Source organism: Moschus berezovskii, chromosome 15, assembly GCF_049115385.1.
Source record: "Moschus berezovskii isolate FMDL1 chromosome 15, NW_MosBer_1.0, whole genome shotgun sequence".
In the NCBI taxonomy this organism is placed as follows: Eukaryota; Metazoa; Chordata; class Mammalia; order Artiodactyla; family Moschidae; genus Moschus; species Moschus berezovskii.
The window spans coordinates 13,388,666-13,414,890 of record NC_142474.1 but is presented as its reverse complement, the minus strand read 5'-3'; the positions used below and the strand labels follow the sequence as shown (position 1 = coordinate 13,414,890).

At 45.0% G+C, this 26,225-nt stretch overlaps 1 protein-coding gene across 13 annotated transcripts in view; it reads right to left on the bottom strand.

The window, feature by feature from the left end:
• The window catches only part of CHD6 (chromodomain helicase DNA binding protein 6), a 203,300-nt gene that overhangs the window by 124,034 nt on the left and 53,041 nt on the right, over nt 1-26,225 (bottom strand). For all 13 annotated transcript variants that reach the window (XM_055437516.2, XM_055437507.2, XM_055437515.2 and 10 more), the window contains 2 exons: nt 24,613-24,669; nt 8,009-8,529 (listed from right to left, as the gene is read on the bottom strand). In XM_055437516.2, coding sequence (XP_055293491.2) covers nt 8,009-8,529; nt 24,613-24,645 — 554 coding nt within the window. In that variant the 5' untranslated portion in view covers nt 24,646-24,669. The remainder of the gene's footprint in view (nt 1-8,008; nt 8,530-24,612; nt 24,670-26,225) is intronic.

The window sequence follows — 26,225 nt, the reverse complement described above, 5'->3', positions numbered from 1 at the left end:
TTGGGAACACCCGCCAGGCTGTTTCTCTAACTTGTGAAAGTCCCTCGATGGCAAGGCTCAGAGATACCTCTGAGGCATCTTCCTTCCTCCACTGTCGCATTCTTAAAAGAAGTGCTCATTAACGAAACAAGGTACACAGGAGGTAATACATACATACTGGATAAATAAAGGAGCAGGTATTTATCTAGCATTACTGTTTAGAAATTGTTTCCTTATGGACCGAGTAAAGGTTTCCTATACCCCAGACCCTAATTCAGAAAGCTCGGAGGGGACTTCTCTGGTGGTCCAGTGGTTAAGAATCTACCTGTCAATGCAGGGGACACAGGTTCGATCCCTGGTCCAGGAACTAAGATGTCACGAGCTGTGGAGCCACTAAGCCCATGCCCCACAACATCTGAGCCCATGTGCTGCAACTAGTAGGCCCACACACCCTGGAGCCCATGCTCTGCAACAAGAGAAGCCACCGCAGTGAGAAGCCCATGCACTGCAGCTGGAGAGTAGTCCCTGCTTGTCACAAATAGAGAAAGCCCGTGCAGAGAAACGAAGACCCAGCGCAGCCAACTAATTATTTTTAAAAATTGTATATAAAAAGAAAATCCTAAGAATTATAGAATAAGAACTCCAGGAGCTCTTACAAAAATAGGAACAGGGAGTTAGTCCAAAGCTTCAGAGGTGGGTCTCTGACATTTAGTTTTCTTCCCTACTTAACAGAAAGCCCAGTAGCTTCTAAGCAGAGGGTCTCTACTCAGAACTCATTTATGTCTTTATATTTGCTTCTTTCTCCTAATAAAATGATCAGAATGTAAAAACAAGTCTCCCAACAGAAAGAATCCTGTCAATGGACTCTCTTGAACCTAAGTTCAGCCTCCATAAAGATCTGCACTCTAAACAAAGACAGGTGATTCACCTCAAGCAGTGAGGCAGAGCTGACCTGGTTGAATTTTATTACCCCTCCTGCATCATTGTTCTTAGCTGACTCACAGCTCAAACAGTTATATAATCAGAAGGTTTGGGGCTTACCTTTTTCGAAGCGAGCATCAAAGAAAAAAATCAGAAAACGTAAAACCTTTCTCCTAGGATGTTATCAAATTTATTGGATTTGGGATAAAAATCTGCTATGGGTTGACAGATCCAAACAAATGGGGGTAAAAAGCTGAGCACAGAAATTGGGGCTAGTCAGAGTATTCATTTCTTTTCATCATTTTGGCTTTTTCATTCCCAGCAGATATCACATAACCTTTCACTTACACCAGCACAAAGATTCATTTCTTGACTTTTGAGACAGAATATAAACCACTCCCAGCTCTGCCATGTGTGGAAATTCCAAAACGTATACGCTCTGCCCTCAACCAGCAACATGGACACCAACACTCAAGACCTTGGCTTACAAATGTGACCTCCCTCTCTGTCAGAGCGCTTGGCAAGAGCAACTCAAAGGGCCATAAACCTACCCCTCAGATTTTCCCTGGATACTGAGTAGGGCCCGACGGCTTCATACACACTGGAACCGTTCATCTTTCCTGCTCACCAAGCCGCGCTTTAATGCCGTGAAGTTGACTTTTACTAAAGGCCATTTTCAAGAAAGAAATAGGAAATTCATAGGCACTCAGAAGTGTTTGATGCAAAAAAAACCATTGAGGACATATCCATTACATCACGTGATGCTGCCCAGTGAGAAACTTCTTTCTCAACTGGTAAAAATCTGACCTGCCTGACGAGCTGGCCCGGTGCTTTTCTAATCTCAAAGCATTTTCCCAAAGCCCTTATCAACATTACCTGACCCTGCAAACCTGCCTAACCCAGGTCCCATGCTGCAGCTGTGCGGGCCATGGGTGTCCACGTACGTACAGGTTTGTGTGTGTGTTTCTAAGAGTATTTGTATCTCTGTGTGTCTTCTCTTGCCAGTGGCTCCATTCTCCTTAGGAAAGATACTATCATTTTAAAAAAGCAAACTGTACTGGGGAAATTCAAATTTCAGAGTCAGGGAAATGACAGAGAACCTAAATCAGCTTCCTGGAGGAGCTCTTCTGCTTAAGTTTTATATAATAAAGGAGTGAACTAGGCTCATGCTCCAAGGTAGCTTGCAGGTAAAGGAAGAGAGGGTAGTTTTTGTTTTTTTAAAGGCTCCTGATACCTGAGTTGTTTTTATCCCCTAAGCAATAAGTGAATATTAGTCACTATTAATTATCATCTTTGAAAAGGAAAATTCGCTAGACTCTATCATCTGTTGAGGAGAGAAACTGTGTTCAGTTAGCTGCTGCCTCAAATACAAAGAGAAATAGAACAGGAAAAGGTTGAGGTCATCTTTGTCCCTGAGAGGATCCTATTGAGTGTGCAAAATGAAATTCTGTAGAAAAGGGGCCATCTCCTACAAATAAAAACCAGTTTCTCTGACACTAGGCCCTCCCCACGATTATCCATTGCAATCTTCCCTAGCAAGGCGAAAAGAGGCGCAAAGCTGTAGAAAACAAAATGGGTTTTGTGGTCATGGGAGCCTGGTGCCAAATCCTGACAGTGCTGCTCATTAGTTTGGCATCTTGGACAAGTTACCTTGAAATTTTCATTCCTAAAATAATAAAATTTATGGGATTAAAATATTTAATTATAACTACCTACTGTTATTTAACAATGGGAGTGACTGTATGGTAACTTGTATGGCTCCTGTTTTTGGGAGAAGAGCTCTAACCATTTGTTCTAAGAAAACACTTATACATATATGTAATACTTTAAAATAATATATAAACTACAGAAACACACACATACCCCCTGCTACGTGTCCAACAACCTGACAAACCTCTCTGCTGACAACCTCGGCTATACATAAAGGCTATATTTTGTCACCCTGCTTCTTTAACTTATATGCAGAGTACATCATGAGAAATGCTGGGCTGGATGAAGCACAAGTTGGAATCTAGACTGGCGGGAGAAATATCAATAATCTCAGATATGCAGATGACACCATCCTTATGGCAGAAAGCGAAGAAGAACTAAAGAGCCTCTTGATGAAAGTGAAAGAGGAGCGAAAAAGTTGGCTTAAAACTCAACATTCAGAAAACTAAGATCATGACATCTGGTCTCATCAGTTCATGGCAAAATGGGGAAAACAGTGGAAACAGTGACAGACTTTACTTTTTTGGGCTCCAAAATCCCTGCAGATGGTGACTGCAGTCATAAAACTACAAGATGCTTATTCCTTGGAAGAAAAGTTATGACCAACCTAGACAGCATATTAAAAAGCAGAGACATTACCTTGCCAACAAAGGTCCGTCTAGTCAAAGCTATGCTTTTTCCAGTAGTCATGTATGGATATGAGAGTTGGACTATAAAGAAAGCTGAGTGCTGAGAATTGATGCTTTTGAACTGTGTTGTTGGAGTAGACTCTTGAGAGTCCCTTGGACTGCAAGGAGATCCAACCAGTCCATCCTAAAGGAAATCAGTCCTGAATATTCATTGGAAGGACTGATGCTGAAGCTGAAATTCCAATACGTTGGCCACCTGATGCGAAGAACATTGGAAAAGACCCTGATGCTGGGAAAAATTGAGGGCAGGAGAAGAAAGGGATGACAGAGGATGAGATGGTTGGATGGCATCACCGACTCAACGGACACGAGTTTGAGTAAACTCCGGGAGTTGGTGATGGACAGGGAGGCCTAGCGTGTTGTGGTCTATGGGGTTGCAAAGAGTCGGACAGGACTGAGCAACTGAACTGAACTGACAACCTCGGGAACACAAAAGACACAAAGCATGGTGGTCCTGACCTTGGGCACTTCACTTCTGTTGAGGAGACAAATACGTACATGAAAATTCCGGGTTATAACTAAGAGACAGCCGACGGCAGAGGTTAGCGTAGAGGACTGGGAGTCAGGACGTCTGAGTTTATGACACACCCTTGCAAACAAGTCACTTCTCTGCGGGTCTCTGTTTCCCTGGCAGCAATGTGGCAGGGCTGCACTAGATGGCTTTTATTCAAGGCCCAAAACTCTTGATTTGTGATGCCAGTGAGGCCCCGAGAGCTGTGGGATGGGATGCTCTAGCACCGGGTGTGGGAGTTCTGTGCAGGAACTGGGTGGGGTGTGAGCTCCGAGCTGAAGAATGGGAAGGACTTTGGGATACTGAGAGGGGGTATGGAGAGGAGGGCCAAGGGCATAATGCTGAAGAGTGATCCAGAGGGGAAGGAACCAAGTACCTCATTTAAGGCCTGATGAGGACTTCCCTGCTGGTCCAGGGGTTAAGAATCCACCCGCCAATGCAGGGGACACAGGTTCCATCCCTAGCCCGAGAAAACTCCACATGCCTCAGGGTAACGAAGCCCGTGCACCACAGCTACCGAGCCGGTGCGCTGCGGCTACTGAAGCCACCGCAACGAGAAGCCCCAAACCGCAACAAAGGGTGGCCCCCACTTGCCAAAACTAGAGCAATAAATATCCAGAGCCCTCAAAAATAAATAAGTAAAATTTTTAAAAATTTCATAAAGGCCTAATGAGGTAAATCTAGCCGGAAAGGTCTGTTGTCGGAGACCAGGCAGCAAGGAGAGGTCAGACCCCAAAGGGTTTGGGGAACAGAAAAAGGAGCCTGATTCTATGCTGGAGGCAGAGGGAACAATCAGAAGTGTCTGAGCAGGTGTAACTGTTAGAGGGAATTCCATTTCCCTGTCCCCATGTCTGCAGGCTTCCCTGTTCCCGAGAAGGGACCGATATTGGAAACATACTTCATCCCTTCTTATCATTCCTCTCACCTGCCTGACCTTCTCTGAGGGGGACCTACGGGACTGGAGAGCCAGAGAGAAGGAACAAAGCACCCACGGCCCAGAGGCCTCCCTCTGCAGGGCCGCGCCTGCAGCGCTGGCGGGTGAACTCGACCCGAGGGCCTAACAGGAAGCCCGATTCTGGCCGCAAGCCACTGCAAGTGTTTCAAGTCAGCCCATCAGTGATAGAGCTGCTAACTCCATCTCCATCTCTGTGGACGGGTTCCCAGCTGATCTGGAATGGAGAGAGGGAATAGGGGGCTTGACTAACCACCAGCTCCAGCTACAAACACAAAAAATGGGGTAACAGTGGGGCTTCAGCAAGATGAGCCAGGCGGCAGCTGGCAAGATAGACTGAAGGAAGAAAAGGCCGGAAGCCCTTAAATCAGCTGTGAAGCTCCTCCAACAATCCAAACGTCCCTTGAATCATCTGTAACTGAGGAGTGCGATCCAGGGGCTAATCAATAAAGGCTCAAATCAAAACATGTACTTAAGCCAATCTGCCAGAGAGTAAATCAAAGAACACAAAACATATGACTTCATTATCAACATTTTTTTTTTATCAATTAATGTCCTTTCAGAACTAGAGCTGCCTCTGCTGACTAGTGGTGTCGTAAGTTAAAGGAGTCAAAGCAGCTTTATAAATATAAAAAAGACAGAAAAGCTCAACAGTCCAGAACTGGACCTGGGCTACATGGAAGAATTCCGTGATATCCACTGGTCAATCTTCCACTGCTCCCACACCAAGGGAGGTGGAAAGCCTCGTGGATCTTGTGTACATTTCTAAAGGGATAACCAGCCCAACTTGTCAGCATCTTCTCAGAAAGCGTCTCCTGGATTTCTAAACCTCAAGAGCATCTGCTGTCTTCTCAGTTAGCAGACTCACAAGCACTTATCCAACTCATGTATATTTTATACAGCCTCATTAGATAAAAATCAATTCCCTTAACATTACTATGCATACATCTGACACCCAACCTTGCTTTGTCTTCCCTGATGGCTCACTGGTAAACAATCTTCCTGCAATGTAGGAGATGCAGGTTTGATCCCTGGGTCGGGAAGAACCCCAGAGGAGGAAATGGCAACCCACTCCAGTATTCTGGCCTGGGAAATCCCATGGACAGAAGAGCCTGGCGAACTTATAGTTCAAAGATTCCCAAAGAGTCGGACACGACTTAGCACACAACTTGCTTTGTGAAATGCCTCCCCCTCATTGCCCCAAATGGAATCTATGACGATGTCTATATACTTGTCGCCTTGTCTCACAAAAAGTAAACATGAATTCCTTTAAGAAGAAGTTGATAAAATTACAAGCACCGGAGACCAGTGACTAAAGTGAGTCCAGATACCTCTCACTTTCTATTACCTTCTAGACACAAACCAAACTCCTTATTAGAGCTCTCAGACCCTCCCCCTGATGGCCTTAATTCTAAAACATCACCTTGGAGGACTCTTTGCTGTTTCCACTAACAACCAAACTCAGTCACACCACTAGCTCATGTCTGAGTCTCCCTCTTCACAAGTAGCTATCCTGCAGAACCGCTTCAGCTTCTCGAAAATAATTTGGAAGTTACTGGCAGAAGACAGAAACTCTACTCGGACACCCCACTCACAAGCCACTGCAGCCACATCAGAGATGAGCCTGTGTGCACTGGGTTCACTGAGACAGTGGCTCAGTGGGCTTCTGAGGAGGCTCAGTGGTAAAAAAAACCCGCCTGCCGAGGCAGGAGACTCAGGTTCGATCCTGGGATTGGGAAGACTCCTTGGAGGAGGAAACGGCAACCCATTATAGTATTCTTGCCTGGGAAATCCCATGGACAGAGGAGCCTGGCAGGCCACAGTCCACGAGGTCGCAAAGAGTCAGACATAACTGCGCACACACACAAGTTGCTTATTAGTCAGACTCTTTATTTTACTGACTTCTCTTGACCTTCGGAGGAGGTTAGTTTATGTCCATTTGCTGTGAACTACATTCCTGGGATCCCACCCAAGCCTCTGTGATAAACAAAAGGTAAAATCCCCTGCCAGGCAGAAGAGAGTGAATATTATAAGGCAGCTTTAACTTGGATTAGACAATTACCCATCTGGTCCCAACAGACTGTCCTTCTGAAAATGAACCGAACCATAAAATAAATTCTGAGTTGTGGTACAAGGCATTCTAAAATGCTTTCTCTCTTTAAAACTGACTTCCTCGATGCCTGACCCTGCATAGGACTGATGCCCCCATTAGTTTACATCCTGTCAGCAACTGAATCAATCTCTGCTCCTTTAACAGGTGCTCCCGGTCTGCACTCTGCCTTGGCACTTAGAGCTTAAATTCCCCTTAGAGGAGTTTTGTATGACCTCAGAAAGTTTAAATGTTTTCCACCAAGAATTCAGAGAGACAGAACAAAAGATATCACATTTGTATGCACGTGTGCTCAGTTGCTCAATCGTGTCCGACTCTTTGTGACCCCAGGGACTGCAGCCCTCCAGGCTCCTCTGTCCATGGGATTCTCTAGGCAAGAATACTGGAATGGGTTTCCATGCCCTCCTCTAGGAGAGCTTCCTGACCCAGGAATTGAAGTCATGTCTCCTGCACTGCAGGAGGATTCTTTACCCAGTGAGTCTGCTGGGAAGCGTACTTTTGTGCAGCAATGACAAATATTTAGCTCCCTGAATAAAGAGTATGTTTGGATCCTGACAGGGTCTCTAGCCAGGGCCCCCTACGGTCACCTCCAGCAGCCAACGTGTCCCCACGCCCTCTTTTCTCTAGACGGGTCACTGTGGTCTGTCTCGGCTGGTCTCCCTGACTCACCATTTCCTGAGCACCTGCTGACAAGCCAGGCTCCGCGTTAGATGCCAAATGAGAGACACGGACCAGGGAGGCGCCGGCACTAGACGGCTCACAGCTAGGGAGTCTAGGCAGCCTTGCTCTGCCTGGAACTCTGCACACACCCCTGGCTCTCCCAGACCCCCAGCACCAACCCTGGGTCTGTGCACGCCTCACCCCCGGCAGCTGCCCCTCTGCTGTCTACATGGCTGCTGCTCCCTGAATCGCTGCCCACCCCATACACACCTGTGACGTCCCTTCCCCGACAACCTGTGTGTGCTCACATACTTTAATTCTTAATCCAAAGGGAATGGCAAGCACAGCACTGATTAAGGCTATCTTTCTCTCCTCAGGAGGTGAGGAGGTGGGTTTACTTTGGCTCAAAGTGGGGAAGCTCTGTCCATGGGCTGGACGCAGAGCCCAGGGCCGGGGGCGGGAAGAAGGGGACGCACCTGGCCTTCCTGGACTTTGTCCTGGCCGCAGCGTCGGGGCCGCCCCTCTTCTCTTTGGCCTCCCTGGGGCCCGAGGCCTCGCGGGGCTTCCGTGCCTTCTTGGCACCGTCCTTCTGCTTGGGCTCCCTGGGTTCCTTGGCCTTCCTGGGCTCCTTGGCCTTCCTGGGCTCCTTGAGCTCTCTGGGCTCACGCTTTCTCTTTGGCTTGGGCTCCCTGTCCTTGCTTCCCTTTGCTGCCCCTTCGTGCTCCCCTGGGTCCTTTTTCTTGCGTTTCTTCTTCACGCCTGTGCCTCCTCCGCCACTGTCCCCCATACCATTATGGGACGCCGTTTTCCTGGGGAAAAGGGGCCCGGCCTCCTCTTCAACGGCATACAGGTCCTTCGGGGCTGGACAGTGACTGGCGACATCTTCAATTTTCTCCTCCTGGTCAGTGCTGTGGTCAAACGGGGAGGGGGATGTGTAGTCAAAATTGACAGAGGCATCAGACATTGGGGAGTGACTGGGAACTTTTAGACTCGACAACTGCAAGAGAGAGAGAGAGACAGACAAGCATGTTATTCTTCTGCTGCAAGCTTCACACAAACAGTGACGTCGACTGTGAATGCATGGATCTGTTCGGTATCTCCTGAGTGCCTAAAACGTGGCAGTTCCTCCTCTGCTCAGCCACGGGCGTAGAGCGACAAACAGGATGCTTTACTGAAAATATCTGCCTCTGCTTGTGTGGAGCAAGGTCCTGGTGGACCATGTTGTTGTTAGCATATTATGTAGGAAATATGTATGTGAAGATTTGAAGGCTTTCCATGTTTTGGGCAGAAATCTGAAACACCTTTCTCAGCTCCAAGTCTAGAACCGGCAACAACAATGGTCTCCCACAAAATACCTGTAGATGCTACTGTGCTCAGTCGCTCAGTCGTGTCTGACTCTTTGTGACCCCATGGACTGTAACCCGCCAGTCTCCTCTATATATGGGGATTCTCCAGGCCAGAATACTGGAGTGAGTTGCTATGACCTGCTCCAGGGGATCTTCCCAACACAGGGATCGAACCCAGGTCTCCCGCATTGCAGGCAGATTCTTTACTGTCTGAGCCACCAGGGAAGCCGTAGAGGCCACTAGCGGACACATACCCTGGGCACGCTGCTCCAACCCAGAGTGCCATTTATCATGCTTATACACAAAGTTACTGGCCAAGTGTGCTCCTGGATAAAGCTGATGTCAGCAGGGTGATAAGGATATAGGGTCAAGCTCAATGTGTGAGATTTATTTCCCCCAATCTTCGCTCTCACATATCATCAAGCAGCATCAACATTCAGCCGGTTTGATTTTTGAACAAGAACATCTGGTCACTCAAAACGGCACTTTTTCAACTAAAAATAGTGTTCTCTATGATCATCTAACCTTGTCACCAGACTCAGCACCAGATAACCTTTGAAAGTGAAAGTCGCACAGTCGTGTGCGACTCTTTATGACCCCATGGACTATACAGTCCATGTAATTCTCCAGGCCAGAATACTGGAGTGGGTACCCTTTCCCTTCTCCAGATAATCTTCCCAACCCAGGGATTGAACCCAGGTCTCCAGCACTGCAGGCGGATTCTTTACCATCTGAGCCATAAGGGAAGTCCAAGAATACTGGAGTGGGTAGCCTATCCCTTCTCCAGGGGATCTTCCAGACCCAGGAATCAAACCCAGGTCTCCCACATTGCAAGCGGATTCTTTACTAGCTGAGCCACCAGGGAAGCCTGACAACGATAGCCTTTGGCCACTTACAAAAAAGCCAGTAACTACAGGAGTGTGCTTTACTCTAACAGATGTCTTTAGAAAGTAAGTGTCACAGGTGCTGAAGGCAGCCCTAAAAAGGACATTTCAAAGCTGATTTGGAGCACTGCCAAATAAACGTGCAGCCTCCTAACACCTAACACCACTTTTAAGGAAACATCCCATTGGAAGCAGAGGTTATGTCTTATATTTTCAGGTGTGGTGTCACAGAGAACATCTGTCATTTCATAACCACACTAAGGTTGCCAGTAATCTGACAATAACATGGGTGCTAGTTTCAGGAAATAAAGAAGTAACTTATGGAGGACCTGGAAGAGACAAGCAGACTTTCTAGGAGGATGGTTACAGTCACCACTGGATGATGGCTTAGCATCGGCCCCATTTGTGAGTCGCCTGCTCTCTTAACAGGAGGCCTGGCCTGTGCTGAAAGGCACAGACACTTGCCAGGTGGTGTGGTTTCCCTCTGGCCTTCTGGTCACCCCGTCTCTGCTCAGACTTCCTGGCCCACCCTGGGAGTGATGGGGTGCAAAGCCCAGCTGCTAATTTCCCTTTCGTTCTTCCCAGCTCCCTTACATAGCCTGATATTCCCAAACCCAACACTGAGAATCCCAGGAGAAGATGAAAGCAAAGGATTCTTCTGGATTTTTATCATAAACACAGTTCAGTGTCATAAACAAGCCTAAATCCAGAGGGAACTGGTCATTCTGGCAGGACTCCCTACTTGGGGGGTGATGGTGGGGGGACAATTCAGTGTGACTACCTCACTGCTGATTCAGTACTTAAGATGGTTTAGGAAAAAGAAGAGGTAAGTAAACTTCAAAGAAATTTAAATCAATCAACTGTAAGAAAGTCATTTAGATGGTAAATCTTATGTGTTTTCCACGACAATAAAAAGACAAAAAAAAGTAGGGAGGGAGGAAGAAAGAAAAGAAAAGGGAGAAAGAGAAAGAAAGAAAGAAAAGACAGCAAGAAACTTAACAGATGCAGTTAAGGCTGGGATCCTATGAGCACCTTACCATCCCTGGGATGTTACTGAATTCTGTGCCTGGGACATTCGGCCCTCAGGGAACAAGTGTTTGCTTAGCATGCAAGGATGGACATACTGAAAAAGGCAGAGACACACAGGTGTTTATTCAAAAAGGCTTTGAAAGACAACACACTGGAAGATCTAATTCTACCAAGGCAGCTCCCTGAAGCTCAGAGTGAGACCCTCTCCTCAGTTCACACCTCAGGTTAAGGTCTCTCTTTGGGGGGCTCTCCAGAAGTGAGCAAGTGGCTCAGCCAGGTGTGGTGGCACCTAGGTATTCAATCACTAGGCAGTAACAGCAGCCAGAGCTACTGAACACACATCAAATGGAGATACTCAGAACTATGCAAAGCATGTTTCATGACATCGCCAATCTTTTTCAACAACCCTGCAGGCTTATTAGCACAACGATGACTATTTTGTATAAGGAGAAAGGGAAAATTACTAATTGATGCTAAGCAATGTGCCCAAGGCCATACAACTAATGGCCAAAGGAGCCTGGACTGGAACTCTGGCCAAAAGCTAATGTTGGTTTCGTTGAGCATGTGATGACACCCCAGGGAAGCAGACCGCCAGAGAAGCATTAACTACACCTGGTCAGAAACCCTAAATGTGATGGTGTACTAAGCTGCTTTGGGAGAAGATCAGGTTCTTTATAGAACTAAACACATACTTACCTGATGTCCTAGCAATCCCATTCCCAGGAATCCTAGAGAGTTGTCTAGTCCACCTCTCACTTCAGTTCAGTTCAGTTCAGTCGCTCAGTCGTGTCCGACTCTCTGCGATCCCATGAATCGCAGCACGCCAGGCCTCCCTGTCCACCACCAACTCCCGGAGTTCACTCAAACTCATGTCCACAGAGTCGGTGATGCCATCCAGCCATCTCATTCTCTGTCGTCCCCATATCCTCCCGCCCCCAATCCTTCCCAGCATCAGGGTCTTTTCCAATGAGTCAACTCTTTGCATGAGGTGGCCAATGTATTGGAGTTTCAGCTTTAGCATCAGTCCTTCCAATGAACACCCAGCAGTGATCTCCTTTAGGATGGACTGGGTGGATCTCCTTGCAGTCCAAGGGACTCTCAAGAGTATTCTCCAGCACCACAGTTCAAAAGCATCAATTCTTCGGCGATCAGCTTTCTTCACAGTCCAACTCTCACATCCATACATGACCACGGGAAAAACCATAGCCTTGACTAGACAGACCTTTGTTGGCAAAGTAATGTCTCTGCTTTTTAATATACTATCTAGGTTGGTCATAACTTTCCTTCCAAGGAGTAAGCGTCTTTTAATTTCATGGCTGCAATCAGCATCTGCAGTGATTTTGGAGCCCAAAAAAATAAAGTCTGACACTGTTTCCACTGTTTTCCCATCTATTTCCCATGAAGTGATGGGACCAGAGATCTCTTCAAGAAAATTAGAGATTGCAAGGGAACATTTCATGCAAAGATGGGCTCGATAAAGGACAGAAATGGTATGGACCTAACAGAAGCAGAAGATATTAAAAAGAGGTGGCAAGAATACACAGAACTGTACAAAAAAGATCTTCACGACCAAGATAATCACGATAACGTGATCACTGACCTAGAACCAGACATCCTGGAATGTGAAGTCAAGTGGGCCTTAGAAAGCATCATTACAAACAAAGCTAGTGGAGGTGATGGAATTCCAGTTGAGCTATTTCAAATCTCGAAAGATGATGCTGTGAAAGTGCTGCACTCAATATGCCAGCAAATTTGGAAAACTCAGCAGTGGCCACAGGACTGGAAAAGGTCAGTCTTCATTCCAATCCCAAAGAAAGGCAATGCCAAAGAATGCTCAAACTACCGCACAGTTGCACTCATCTCACACGCTAGTAAAGTCATGCTCAAAATTCTCCAAGCCAGGCTTCAGCAATATGTGAACCGTGAACTGCCAGATGTTCAAGCAGGTTTTAGAAAAGGCAGAGGAACCAGAAATCAAATTTCCAACATCTGCTGGATCATGGAGAAAGCAAGAGAGTTCCAGAAAAACATCTATTTCTGCTTTATTGACTATGCCAAAGACTTTGACTGTGTGGATCACAATAAACTGTGGAAAATTCTGAAAGAGATGGGAATACCAGACCACCTGACCTGCCTCTTGAGAAACCTGTATGCAGGTCAGGAAGCTACAGTTAGAACTGGACATGGAACAACAGACTGGTTCCAAATAGGAAAAGGAGTAAGTCAAAGTTGTATATTGTCACCCTGCTTATTTAACTTACATGCAGAGTACATCATGAGGAACACTGGGCTGGAAGAAGCACAAGCTGGAATCAAGATTGCTGGGAGAAATATCAATAACCTCAGATATGCTGATGACACCACCCTCATGGCAGAAAGTGAAGAGGAACTCAAAAAAAAATCTCACACTTTACAGATAAAATAATCTGTCTTGAGATTTAGAGTTGTTTAGTTGCTAAGTCTGTGTCCGACTCTTTTGTGACCCCATGGACTACAGCCCTCCAGACTCCTCTGTCCATAGGATTTCGTCGGCAAGAATACTGGAGTGGGTTGCCATTTCCTCCTCCAGGGGATCTTCCCAACCCAGGAACTGAACCTGTGTCTCTTGCACTGGCAGGCGAATTCTTACTAATTCTTTATTGCCAAGCCACCAGGGAAGTCAAGAGGTTGAGCAAAAAGGCAGTTTGTCAAGATATATTCCTAGGAAGTGGCACAGCTGGGACATCCTGGAGGGAGAAGGGAAACCCAAGACAGGAGCACAATCAACCAGTGTTTAAAAGGGGGGAGTTTCCCAAAAGGCAGGTATTAGTAAGCAAAAATATAAAATTATAATCTTGCAAGTCAATCATTCCTCAGAAATGTTTTTGTTTTAATTTTCAAGAAACCTTGTCGGGAGCCTGGAAAAGATAACTGCTGAGGATTAAAAATATAAGACAAAAAATATTTCTTCCATGTATCTCAAGGTCAGCGGGGGTGGGGGTAGAGGGTGGGTAGGGAGGCAAAAGAGTATAAATGAAGTCTCTGTTTCAGCTTCCACCAAGAAGGGCACTAAATTACCCCTTTTGAAAATGGCCTTAAAAGGGACAGACGGCAGATGACTGACCGCAGGAACAGTATCATTTTATATTATACTGACTGCTTAACCAGAATCACGCATCTAGGGATGCCAGGATGAAGCTGAGAGAGATGGATAAAACACACAATAATGTTAACTCCTAAACCACACTGATAGTAATAAAACATATTTCTTGGGCTCAAAATTAACAATCTACAATATTCCTGGAAAAGACACTTAAAAGATCTGAATCTAGATAAATAGGTTCCCAGACAGACATCCAAGGACAAATTCTGGGTTGTTCCCCTGAAGAATCACTCAAGTCCTTGAAAGTCAAAACAGACTCTAAGAAAATCATCCATGCTACAAAATGGAGAGACCCTGAAAAAACTGTGCTAACTGAAAGAAGCCAGGCACAGAAGACCATATACTGTCTAATTCCACTTACATCAAACGCCCAACATAGGCAAATCCATAGAGACATAAAGGAAGGTATATGGAGTTGCCAGGGGTTGAGGAAAGAAAAAAGTACTATCTGCGATAGGCATAAGGTTCTTTTGGGAGTGATGAAAATGTTCTAGAATCAGATAGTGTGATCTTTACACAATACTGTGAACAGACTAAAACCACGGAATTACATGTTTTAAATATGGAATTTATAGAATGTGAATTATATCTCACTTAAAAAAATTAAATATAAGAATATACTGACAAGGGTCCTCTCTCTTACGTTGCTAACAGGAGTATCAGCTTTTTTTTTTTGGCTGCAACACACAGCATGTGGGATCTTAGTTTCCTGACCAGGGATTGAACCCATGCTCCCTACAGTGGAAGCATGGTGTCCTAACCACTGGACCACCAAGGAAGTCCCCAGTGTTAACTAGTGAAAGCCTTTTTGCAGGGGAGAGTAGCAAAAATACTAAAATTTTAATCACGGATATGCTTTTAAGTGAGCAATTTCTCTTGGAGAACATAAACTAAGGGAAACATTTAGAAACTCCAAAGTTTATATGTAAGAACATCTGATACAGAACTGTTTTTTAATGGAATAAAAATAAATATCCTATTTAAAAGGAAACATAGGGAATTCCCTGGTAGTCCAGTGGTTAGGGACTCAGCGCTTTTACCGCCGGACTGCTTGGGTTCAGTCCCTAGCAGGGGAACCAAGTTCTCACAAACCACGCAGCATGGCCAAATAAATAAACAGACCATAAATACCTTATTTGTCAACCTTTGGGAAAATGCTTAAATTAACAGGACATCCACATAGAATAATACTGCTGCTGCTAAGTCGCTTCAGTCATGTCCGACTCCGTGCGACCCCATAGACGGCAGCCCACCAGGCTCCCCAATCCCTGGGATTCTCCAGGCAAGAACACTGGAGTGGGTTGCCATTTCCTTCTCCAATGCGTGAAAAGTGAAAGTGAAGTCGCCCAGTCGTGTCCACCTCTTAGCGACCCCATGGACTACAGCCCACCAGGCTCCTCCGTCCATGGGATCCTCCAGGCAAGAGAACTGGAATGGGGTGCCATTGCCTTCTCCGAGAAAAATACTACACAGCCATTATTAAACAAAGTTTTAGCTGACATTTAAAAAAAGTGTCCACAACATCTGGTAAAATAATATATATATATATATAATCTAATCTCATTTTTAAAAAATGCAACATCAACACTAGCTTTTTAAAATAAATTTTAGGACACATACCATCATTATGTCTGGGAGATAAGACTGTGGGCAAGTTTCACTTCTTTTTCCTAAAACTTTCTCAAAGTTATTAACTGTTTGTCTTTAACTGTTTCCCGTGATTAGAAGGTTAGCTTTATAAGACAGTGACTTTGTGGTGTTCCCCAACATTTTTGTGGCTTGTAGTAAAACTCAGTCATGTGGTTATTGGGTGAAATGAATATTTTCAATTTGAGAAAAAGAAAAAACTCTACAAAATTGTACATGAAAGCAAAAATGACAACCCTGTGTACAGAAGAAAGAAGAAAATAAACAAAATGTTAACAGTCATTTGAGGCTGTGTAATTTTTTAATACATAGACATCTAGATTTTCAAAAATGAGAGTAATACTTTCATGATATTTGCCACAGATAAACTTTTCACATGGATGTTTAGCAGAAAAATTTTAAAGACTTTGAATGATAAACAGGAAAAACTGTTTGCCAGACAATCCACGCTCCTCCAAGTCATCGGGCTTCAGGAATCGAAGGCAGACTACAACAGGTGCCAGCTCACAATGACATCTGACTGGGTGCAGGGCACGGTGCCCTCTGCCCTGTGGCCGGACAGGCCCCCGCACACCCTTCGCCCAGAAGCGCTTCCTCCGGCTTCAACCTGGCGGTGAGCGGCCCCCTGGGGCCGTGCTGTCAGTCTGCTTCAGGGCCTCCCACATTCCCCAGGGAGAAGAAAGTGTTCCGTGTGGTGATGTTTAGTCGACACTCTTGCAACCCGATCGACTGCAGCGTACCAGGCTCCTCCTTCCACGGGATTTCCCTGGCAAGAATACTGGAGTGGGTTGCCATTTCCTTCTCCAGGAGATCCTCCCCACCCAGGGATTGAACCTGTGTTTCCTACATTGGCAGGCAGGATTCTTTACTGCTGAGCCACCAGGGAAGCCCAAGGTCTATGTGCAGACTTACTTAATCTAAAGAAATCAGTTAAATATAAAATTAAGCAGAAAAGCTTAACTAAGTTTGAAACCTGTCTTTTTTTTTTAAGTTCAAATAACAAAAATTAAAATACAAAATAAGAAGTAATCGCTCCTATTAACAAGTTGGGTCTGTGGACATTACAGGTGGCAAACCTACTTCCCAATTAAAATTAGAATTGTCTTCTATTTTTGCCTTCTCTTTCATCTGAAAGTATTTCTCATAGTTACCTGACTGTGGAATACAGTAAAGACAGAAAACCCCACATATCCTTGCCTTTTTACACTGCAGTTGCACTGGGACACTCATCATTCAGCACAAAGATTTGTGCTGAGATAGCAAGACTCATCTGAGGAGGGAGAGTTGTCAGTGTGTGTTGTCAGTGTGTGTGTGTGTGTGTGTGTATGTGTAGGGAGAGTTGTCTGTGTGTGTGTGTGTGTGTGTGTGTGTGTGTGTGTGTGTGTGTGTGTGTAGGGAGAGTTGTCAGTGTGTGTGTGTGTCCCCTGTGTTGAGTTTTTTTCCCTGCTGGAGAGTTGTCAGTGTATGTGTCCCCTGTGTTGAGTTTTTTCCCCTGCTGGAGAGTTGTCAGTGTGTGTGTGTGTGTATGCGTGTGCATGTGTGTGTGTGTGTCCCCTGTGTTGAGTTTTTTTCCCTGCTGGAGAGTTGTCAGTGTGTGTGTGTGTGCGTGCGTGTGTGTGTCTGTGTCCCCTGTGTTGAGTTTTTTCCCTGCACTCAGCATATTCATCTGAGGAGCGAGAGGATCAGAGAGGTAGAGTGAGTGAGCGTGTGTTTACGTATGAGAGAGAGAGAGAGAGTGTGTGTGAGTCCCCTCTGTGTTCCTTGAGTTTTACCCCTGCATTCAGCATATTCAGTCCTTCTGCACCTAAGAGTCCTGTGCTCTGGGCAGTAAAGCAGCCATTTCAATCCTGTGTCTCTTCTCCCACAGTCACAGCTGGTCAGCACCAGGGGAAGAGTTCAGTCTCAGGGATCTAAGGTGGAAACCTTAGGTATGTAAGGTAGACGCAGGTGTCCAGGAGGCTCCTGGATATACTTTCCAAGGGAAATGTCCAGAAGAGTACACTGGACTGCCCAGGAAGAATGGGTAACGAGAGGACAGGGAACAGGGCCTAACCTGAGGAACACTAATGCCTACGGTTCCCAGGCGAGGAAGAACCTACGCACCGCGTGAGAAGCAGCAGCATCAGGTCAGTGATATGTGGGGAAAGGGCGAGAGTGCGGCTTCAGACACCTGAGGACGGAACGATCACAGGTGTCAAACGCTGCTGAGGAGCAGGTGAGCTCAGAAGTGAAGAGCGACCAACACTCTGGTGATGTCATTTCTACCAAACCCGCCCACCCTAAAACCCCTGAACCTGGTCGTTCCTGGTCCCCATCTCTGTTTCCACATTAAAACAGGGTACAGGGTGGTGTTGGGTTTTTAATCTTACAATGTTCCAGGAATCTTAGAAAGTCAACATCTCTAAATATATCTTTCGGTGAAGTCAACCTGCTGCTGCTGCTAAGTCACTTCAGTCGTGTCCGACTCTGTGTGACCCCATAGACGGAAGCCCACCAGGCTCCCCCGTCCCTGGGATTCTCCAGGCAAGAACACTGGAGTGGGTTGCCATTTCCTTCTCCAATGTGTGAAAGTGAAAAGTGAAAGTGAAGTCGCTCAGTCGTGTCCGACCCTTAGTGACCCCAAGGACTGCAGCCTACCAGGCTCCTCCATCCATGGGATTTTCTAGGCAATAGTACTGGAGTGGCGTGCCATTGCCTTCCCCCAGGAAGTCAACCTAAACCTTGTCAATTCCAGGCAGTAACAAAAATGGGGCGGGGGAGCAGGCTGATTATCAAATTTAGATGCTAACAGGAAAAGACAAGAGAAAAGGAAGTTATTTGACAAGTGCCTGTTTGTTAACAAGTGTTGTTTCTAGAAACTGCCAGTTTTACTTCCAAACAACTATGGCCCTAATGGACAAACCAAAAGTTCAAAATGATTCAATTCTCTAAATCTGTCAAAGTGGAATGATGTTTGCTTCATCCAAGGCTAGGGGAGGCCTCTTCTAGAATGTTTTTGTGGCATCTTCTAAACCAAGTAGGTCAACAAATACAGAAAAATAAGACTAATTTCCTTCCTCTTCCTTCCTGGCCCACCTGGAACTTCACTGCAGGCTTGGGCTACCAGGGCCTCTGAGCCCAGAACTTCAGCGAACCCTGGCCAACAGCACTGCCACATACCAAAGCCCAGAAAGACCACAGCCTGGAGTCAGGAACAGTGCATGTGCGGACAGGGAGTGGTGCTTTTCATATATCACAGCTTAGTCACAGCTAGTCACATCAGCCACAGCTACTCTGAGTATTCAGCACTGTTTTGATATCTGAAGAACAAAATAGATGCCAGCAATGAACATAATAACACCTGATTTTACTAAGGACTGAGTATTCTTAAACAGATTATGTCTCTAAACAGCTCTAAGAGAAGGATATTATAGTTCCAACTACAACTTCATTTTCTAGAGAAGCTCAGAGAGGTTAATAACTCGCCCAAAGTCACACAGCTCGTGAGCAGTAGAATTGCAATTTGAGACCAGGTTTGATGCTTGGTTTTAAGAGCCACTGCTCTCGATTCCTTCATGATGCCGCCTCGTGCTCCGGTACACCAAACTTAGAATCAGAATTAGCAAGAATCTCTAAGCACCTTTACTTTATCTCCATCATCCACTCCCCAGCACCACTCTATCTCCCTAACCTTTCCCCAGAAAACTGTTAACTTCTTCCTCTTCTATCCATCTTTTTACAAATCCATTTGTTTCCCAGAACAGAATGGGAGAATACATGAAGAATCAATCAATCTAGCAGAATGTTTAAGATTAAATAAGTGACCTCAGACTTCTCAACACTACCCAGAAGGACCCCAAGATAAGGGTTAAAGAAAATCTAATACGCACTTGGCAGCTACCAGAAGACCTACAACCACCATCTTAAGGACGTATCTTGTTAGCACTGGGTACTGTATTTCCTTTTCCCTCCGCAAATGAGAACTTTTGATCCTTGGTCACTAAGTGTTATATAGTTTCTCCAAACTTGCAAAGTTTTTCCAAAACCATATCAGGGGTAAAAAGATGAGCTAACTAAGAAACCAGACAGTGAGTTAATGAGAAGACTATAAACTGTATCAACAGTGGAAAGAAGTTCACTGCTGTTACTTCTACTTCTTTTCATAATGCTCAGAATACCAACTTTGGGCTAGTTTTCTCGAGAGTGAATCCCAGTTAAATAGTGCAAGGCAGTTCTCTGCAGCCATATCGGCCCTTGTGAAATGTCACAGATCCTAGATCTTTCGTTGCCACTTTGATGTTGCCCCAAGGCCTTGTTACCAAAGCTTCCCAGACTCCTCTGGCCAGGAAAGGAGACGAGGCGATGCTATTCACTGTTGAAACGTGGTAGTCTTTATTTCAGTGTTTCCTCCATGTAAACAGACTCACAGTCACTTTATTCACAGAATTTAAAACTCAGCAGCTTATTTCTGTTTTTGAAAAGTTGCCTTGTGTCTGCCTCAGCTAGTGACATACTGAGTAACATCAGTAACATGAGCTGAAAGAACCAGTATGTAATATATAATTACGTATTTTAATTAAAAATTGTATCTGCTTAAAAATACTTTTTATTCTGGTATCAACAGACAAACACCATACACAGCAAACCCTAGGATTCTAGTGAGGATGGACCTCGGAGGCCATCTAGCCCAGGCTCCCATCTCCTGGCCTCTGACACCCAAGTGAACGGCTCTCCATCCTCTCCAGGGGCAGGGGGCTTACTGCCCACAAGACACAGGACACGGCTGCACAGCTCAGCTTCTCAGGACAGTCTTCTTCAGCTGGAGCTACACCCTGCCCGCCCGTAACTCTCCACACGTGTCCGTGCTCATCCACAGACGAGACAGACCCAGCCAGCCTCTTCTCCACGAGATCCTTCTGAACCTCCCCTTCTTCAGGCTCCGTCACCTTGGTCTCACCTATCATGCGTCACGCAGTCAGCGTTCCTATACAGTCACTCTGCTCTGACCTCTCAAGGATACGTTTCAGAGCACAAAAGGAATTAGGGCCGTAACAAAAATGGAAAATATGCTAAGGTATGTCCAAAGATCGGTTTGAGAGCCTGTGGATTGCTTTGGCGGGAAGGTTTTTTTCATTTTCATGCTTGGCAGCATCCTGCAGTTCAGGCATCTGTATGGCCTATCAGCAGTACCTGAAGAGAAGCAGGAGCAACTGCTCCACTTAATTAAATTGCTTCTCCACCCCACCTAACTTTTAAGTAAGAACCCTGCACTATCCATCAACACTGACTATGAGGTCTAAATGAAAACCCATCTCACTGAGGCTATGTAATAGCCAGCTGACATATCAAAGGTCTTAATGTGACTTTGAAAATTCATGTTGGAATGATTTTGATAAAGAACATTTTTGTTTGTTTGTTTTGGCCACCTGATGTGAAGAACTGACTCACTGGAAAAGACCCTGATGCTGGGAAAGATTGAAGGCAGGAGGAGAAGGGGACAACAGAGGATAAGATGGTAGGATGGCATCACCGACTTGACGGACATGGGGCTAAGCAAGCTCTGGAAGCTGGTGATGGACGGGAAACTTGGTGTGCTGCAGTCCACAGGGTCACAAAAACTGAGCGACTGAACTGAACTGTTTTTTACTGACATAGAAGCTTACTTTAAATAGTGTTTTAAAAATTAAATATGCAGATTGCTTTAAGAATTATAAATTTGCCTATGTATCATAAATGACAATAGTTTGAAGGTTTGGGGTTCTCAAGTAATATTTTCTTTTGAACAGCAGCATAATATTCCACTGGCACTGGCTATGATGTAAACACAGACCTACCTCATAGACACTGCAGGATCAGTTCCAGACCACCACATAAAACAAGTATCACAGTGAAGTGAATCACACAGAGTTTTTGGTTTCCTGTTGCTGCTGCTAAGTTGCTTCAGTCGTGTCCGACTCTGTGCGACTCCACAGACAGCAGCCCACCAGGCTCCCCCGTCCCTGGGATTCTCCAGGCAAGAACACTGGAGTGGGTTGCCATTTCCTTCTCCAATGCATGAAAGGAAAAGTGAAAGCGAAGTCGCTCAGTCGTGTCCAACTCTTAGCAACCCCATGGACTGCAGCCTACCAGGCTTTTCCGTCCATGGGATTTTCCAGGTGAGAGTACTGGAGTGGGGTGCCATTGCCTTCTCCATGAGATTGCAGCAATTCAGTCCCATCTTCAGGCTCCACTTGTAGTTCTCCACCACAGTTGCAGTTATTTCCTCCACTAAAGTCCTGAACCCCTCCAAGTCACCCATGAGGGTTGGAATCAACTTCTCCTAAATCCCTGTTAATGCTGACACTTTTGACCTCTTCCTGTGAATCACAAATGTTCTTCATGGCATCTAGAAGGGTGAATCCTTCCCAGAAAGCTTTCAATTTGCTTTGTCCAGATCCATCAGAGGAATCACTACCAATGGCAGCTAGAGCCTTACAAAATACATGTCCTAAATAGTAAGATTTGAAAGTCAAATTACTTCTTGATCCAAAGGCTGCAGAATGGATGCTGTGTTAGCAGACATGGAAACACCATTAATCTCGCCGTACAACTCCATCAGAGCTCTTGAGTGACCATTAGCGTTGTCAATGAGCAGTCATTTTTTCCCTGAGCAGTAGGACTCAACAGCAGGCTATGCTGTAAGCACATGTGTTATCACCCAGGCTATGCCATTCACATTTAGAGACTATAGGCAGAGTAGATTCAGCTCACTTTTTAAGGATCCTAGTAGTTTCAGGATGGCACATGAGTACTGGCTTCAGCTTCAAGTCACCAGCTACATTAACCCCTAACAAGAGAGTCAGCCTGTCTTTTGAAGCTTTGAAGACAGGCACTGACTTCTCCTCTTTAGCCATGAAAGTCCTAAAGGGCATCTTCTTCCAATGAAGGCTGTTTTGTCTAAATTGAAAATCTGTTGTTTAGTGTAGTCACCTTCACGGATTACATGAGCTAGATCTTCTGCATAACTTGCTGCAGCTTCTACATCAGCACTTGCGGCTTCACCTTGCATTCTTATGTTATGGAGATGGCTTCTCTCCTTAAACCTCATGAGCCAACCTCTGCTAGTTTTAAACTTTTCTTGGGCACTTGCCTTACCTTTGTCAGCCTTCATAGAATTGAAGAGAGTTAGGGCCTTGCTGTGGATGAGGCTCTGACTCAGGAGAACCTTCCACCTAGACCACTGAAACTTCCTCCACATCAGCTAAAAGCCTGCTATGCGCTCTCATCATTGATGTGTTCACTGGAGTGGCACCTTTAATTTCCTTCAAGAACTTTTCCTTTACATTCACAACCTGGCTAACTGTTAGGCACAAGAGGCCTCGATTTTAGCCTGTTTTTACTTCCCATGTGCCTTCTTCACTAAACTTAGTCACCCTTAGCTTTTGATTGAAAATGAAAGCCAAGCAACTCTTCCTTTCACCCAAACACCTAGAGGCCACTGTAGGGTTATTAAATGGCCTAATTTCCAAATTGCTGTGTCTCAAGGAATGGCTGTTTCTTGGGCTCAGAAGCCAGAGGAGAAGGTGAATGGTGGAGGAAGAGCCAGTCAGTGGAGCAGGGAGAACACACACATTTATCCATGAAGTTCACTGTCTCACATGGGTGCAGTTCCTGGCACCCCAAAACAATTACAATAGTAACACCAAAGATCACGGATCTCAGATCACCATAACAAATAAAATAGCAATGGAAAGGTCTGAAATATTAAGAGAATTACCAAAACGTGACACTGAGACATGAAGTGAGCAAATGCTACTGGAAAAATGGCCCTGTTAGACTTGCTCAAGGCAGGGGTACCACAAACCTTCCATTAAAAAAATAATAAAGCAGTATCTGTAAAGCACAGTAAAATGAAGCCTTCCTGTAGTCCCCTTTTTGATGAACATGTAAGTTCTTTTCTATTTTTGCTCTTATAAACAAAGCAGCCACGAAGCCGTACACCCAGTTTTGCACACTTGTCTGAGTATATCCATAGCAGAAAATTCTGGCAGATGGAACTGCATACTCTGCACTGTTTGTTTGTCTGCTAACTTTTGACTCTAAAGAGCTAGGACAGGAAGAAGTCGGGAGTGTAGACAGCCTTTAGGCAGCAGATGAGTCAATCATTTCCTAGAACAGGCTGTTTCAGTTTGGTTTCACAAGGACCTATCTGCTGGAGACAGAACAGAGGGTCGCCCTTGGAACCATATCCTTAGACCGCCCTGCATCTGACTAGGGAGTGCTCTGCAGAAGCAGAGAGGGAAGTGTCCGGCCCACCCAGCCTCTGTGCACGGGCTCCAGCTGAAGGGCAGAGACTCAGACCTCCCCGGCTACCAGGTTGTCATCAATTCTGTACAAGGAAATCCAGCCCAATTCCAGGAGATCGAGGCTGGTCCCCTCATCTCACCTCCCTGGGCCTGAGTGGCTTAGGTCTCTGGGTTGCTCTGAATAGGGAACCACCTGGAACACAGAACTGTAAGACCAACTGAGGAAAACTATCTTAGCAGGATGGGTCACACGGGCCAAATGTTTTGTCAACTCCTGTCCCCTTCAGGAAACCAAATGGCGCTGAACAGCTGAGAGGCTCACTATTTTCTGCAGGAGAAAACCTACGCAGATCGTGATAAACAGGAGGTCTGTGAGAGAATGCTTTTAGTTTAACTGAAAATAATGAATACGTGAACTATAAAGAAGTGAGCACTTCTCTCTTTACAAAAACTTGGTAAGCTATTCCTGGGGGCGGGGCGGGGGGAAACATCTCTTTTTCACATGGCTAATTTTGAGTCATATTCTGATTTACAGTCTTCACTACGTTTATTCCTCTATGGAGCTGACCTGAGCACAGTGCAAATCTATATATTAAGTCCTTCAGGACAGAGCTCTCAGTTACCATGTGGGGAATGGAAAACACAGGAACCAGGGTAGCCAGCAGAGGCCGAGAGAGAAGCCAGAACTGCCAGCATCTCCTCCTGTTAAAAAAAAAAAAGCACCGTGTGCGCTGGATTCACGCACTTAAAAGATAGGTGATCTCTTACCTGCTTCTCTTTCTTCTGTATTTTCATTATCATCTATTAAAGGCAATTATTTTATTTCTGTAAAACATAAGAAAAGGCAAAAATTATGTTAAAATCACAATAAAACCTTTCAGATTATCTCAAGATTAGCTGTGGCCCATGAGGAAAACAGAGAATGCAGGATTACTTCCCCGGGACATTTACGATTAGCAATCTTCTAGCCTGACACTCCTGAGAGCCCTGTGCACCAGCCTAAGCCTACCGACACCTATCCCAAGTCTTCGTTTTTTGCTCTAGATGCAGCAGAGTCAAAAAGATACTGTCTTCATAGATAGAACAAGTTATAAAAGACGCTGGCGCATTAAATCATGAAGGGGACTAAAGAGGAACCGGAAATGATGCCGCGAGTATATCTGGGGGTGTGGAGGCGTGGGGAGGGGGTAGGACTAATAGGCAAAGCCCTCATTTGGGGGGAAAGAACATCAGTAAATAGTGTCTATAACTGATACATCAGGAAATATAAATATTCACAATAAAAAAAGAGAGTTAAAGGACTTCCCTGGCGGTCCAAAGGCTAAGACTCCATGCTTCCAATGCAGGGGGCCCGGGTTCAATTCCTAGTCAGGGAACTAGACTCCATGTGCCACAATTAAAACCCAGTGCAGCCAATAAATAAATATTTTTAGAAGAGAAAGAGCTGAAAGAGTTAAAAGTGGTTCTTCTGAAGGAGAGAGGAGCCGGTATGAGACAGGACAGGGCACTCTTGCATTTCATCATGTGCTGTCCTACAGTACTTGATGTTTCATACCATGTGCATTTTCTTTTTTTTTTCTTTTTTTTTTGCGAGCAGGAAGGAGAGTGTTCCTTTGTTTATTTTATTTTTTAATATTTGTTTTTAATTTATTTTACACATTTTAAGCTCGTTTCTTTCTCAGAAATTGTAAAAGCCAACAAGAGATTTAGAAACTATGAGTTCTGATTTAATATGTCTAAAGAGGTGATTGAAATATATCTAAAAGTTTTAATTAATTAAATGAATGCTGGAAACATTGTTACGTAGTTGGCAATGGAAAGAAGACACATGGAGAAAGGACATGGGATGTTACCACAAGGTGCTAGATATCTTTCCTTTTTTTAAAAAAAAAAGATTTACCTTTTCTTTTCCATTCATATTTTTTTTAATTTATTTTTTTTGTGATTTATTTTATTTTATTTTTTTTTAAATGAGGCTTTTCATTAATGTTTGACAGAGCTGATTCAAGTTGAACAGACTAAATTTCTTTAAACAAACTTACTTATACTCCAGAGTCCTTTAAAAACTTAACAGCATTTATACATTGAAGGTATTTGATTTTCTTGTAACTAGCCCTTCAAATCGGAAAAGGCAATGGCAAGCCACTCCAGTACTCTTGCCTAGAAAATCCCATGGATGGAGGAGCCTGGTAGGCTGCAGTCCATGGGGTCGCTAAGAGTCGGACACGAACCAAGTGCATTTTAAACCGACAAAATAAATTCTATTTCAATATTCCATAAGTTTTTCCTAATGATTTTATTATACCCAGGACTTAAGTCCCATTCCCAGGCTCCAACCACAAAGCCCATGATGACACTGAGCTTCTCATAAATGACTTTTG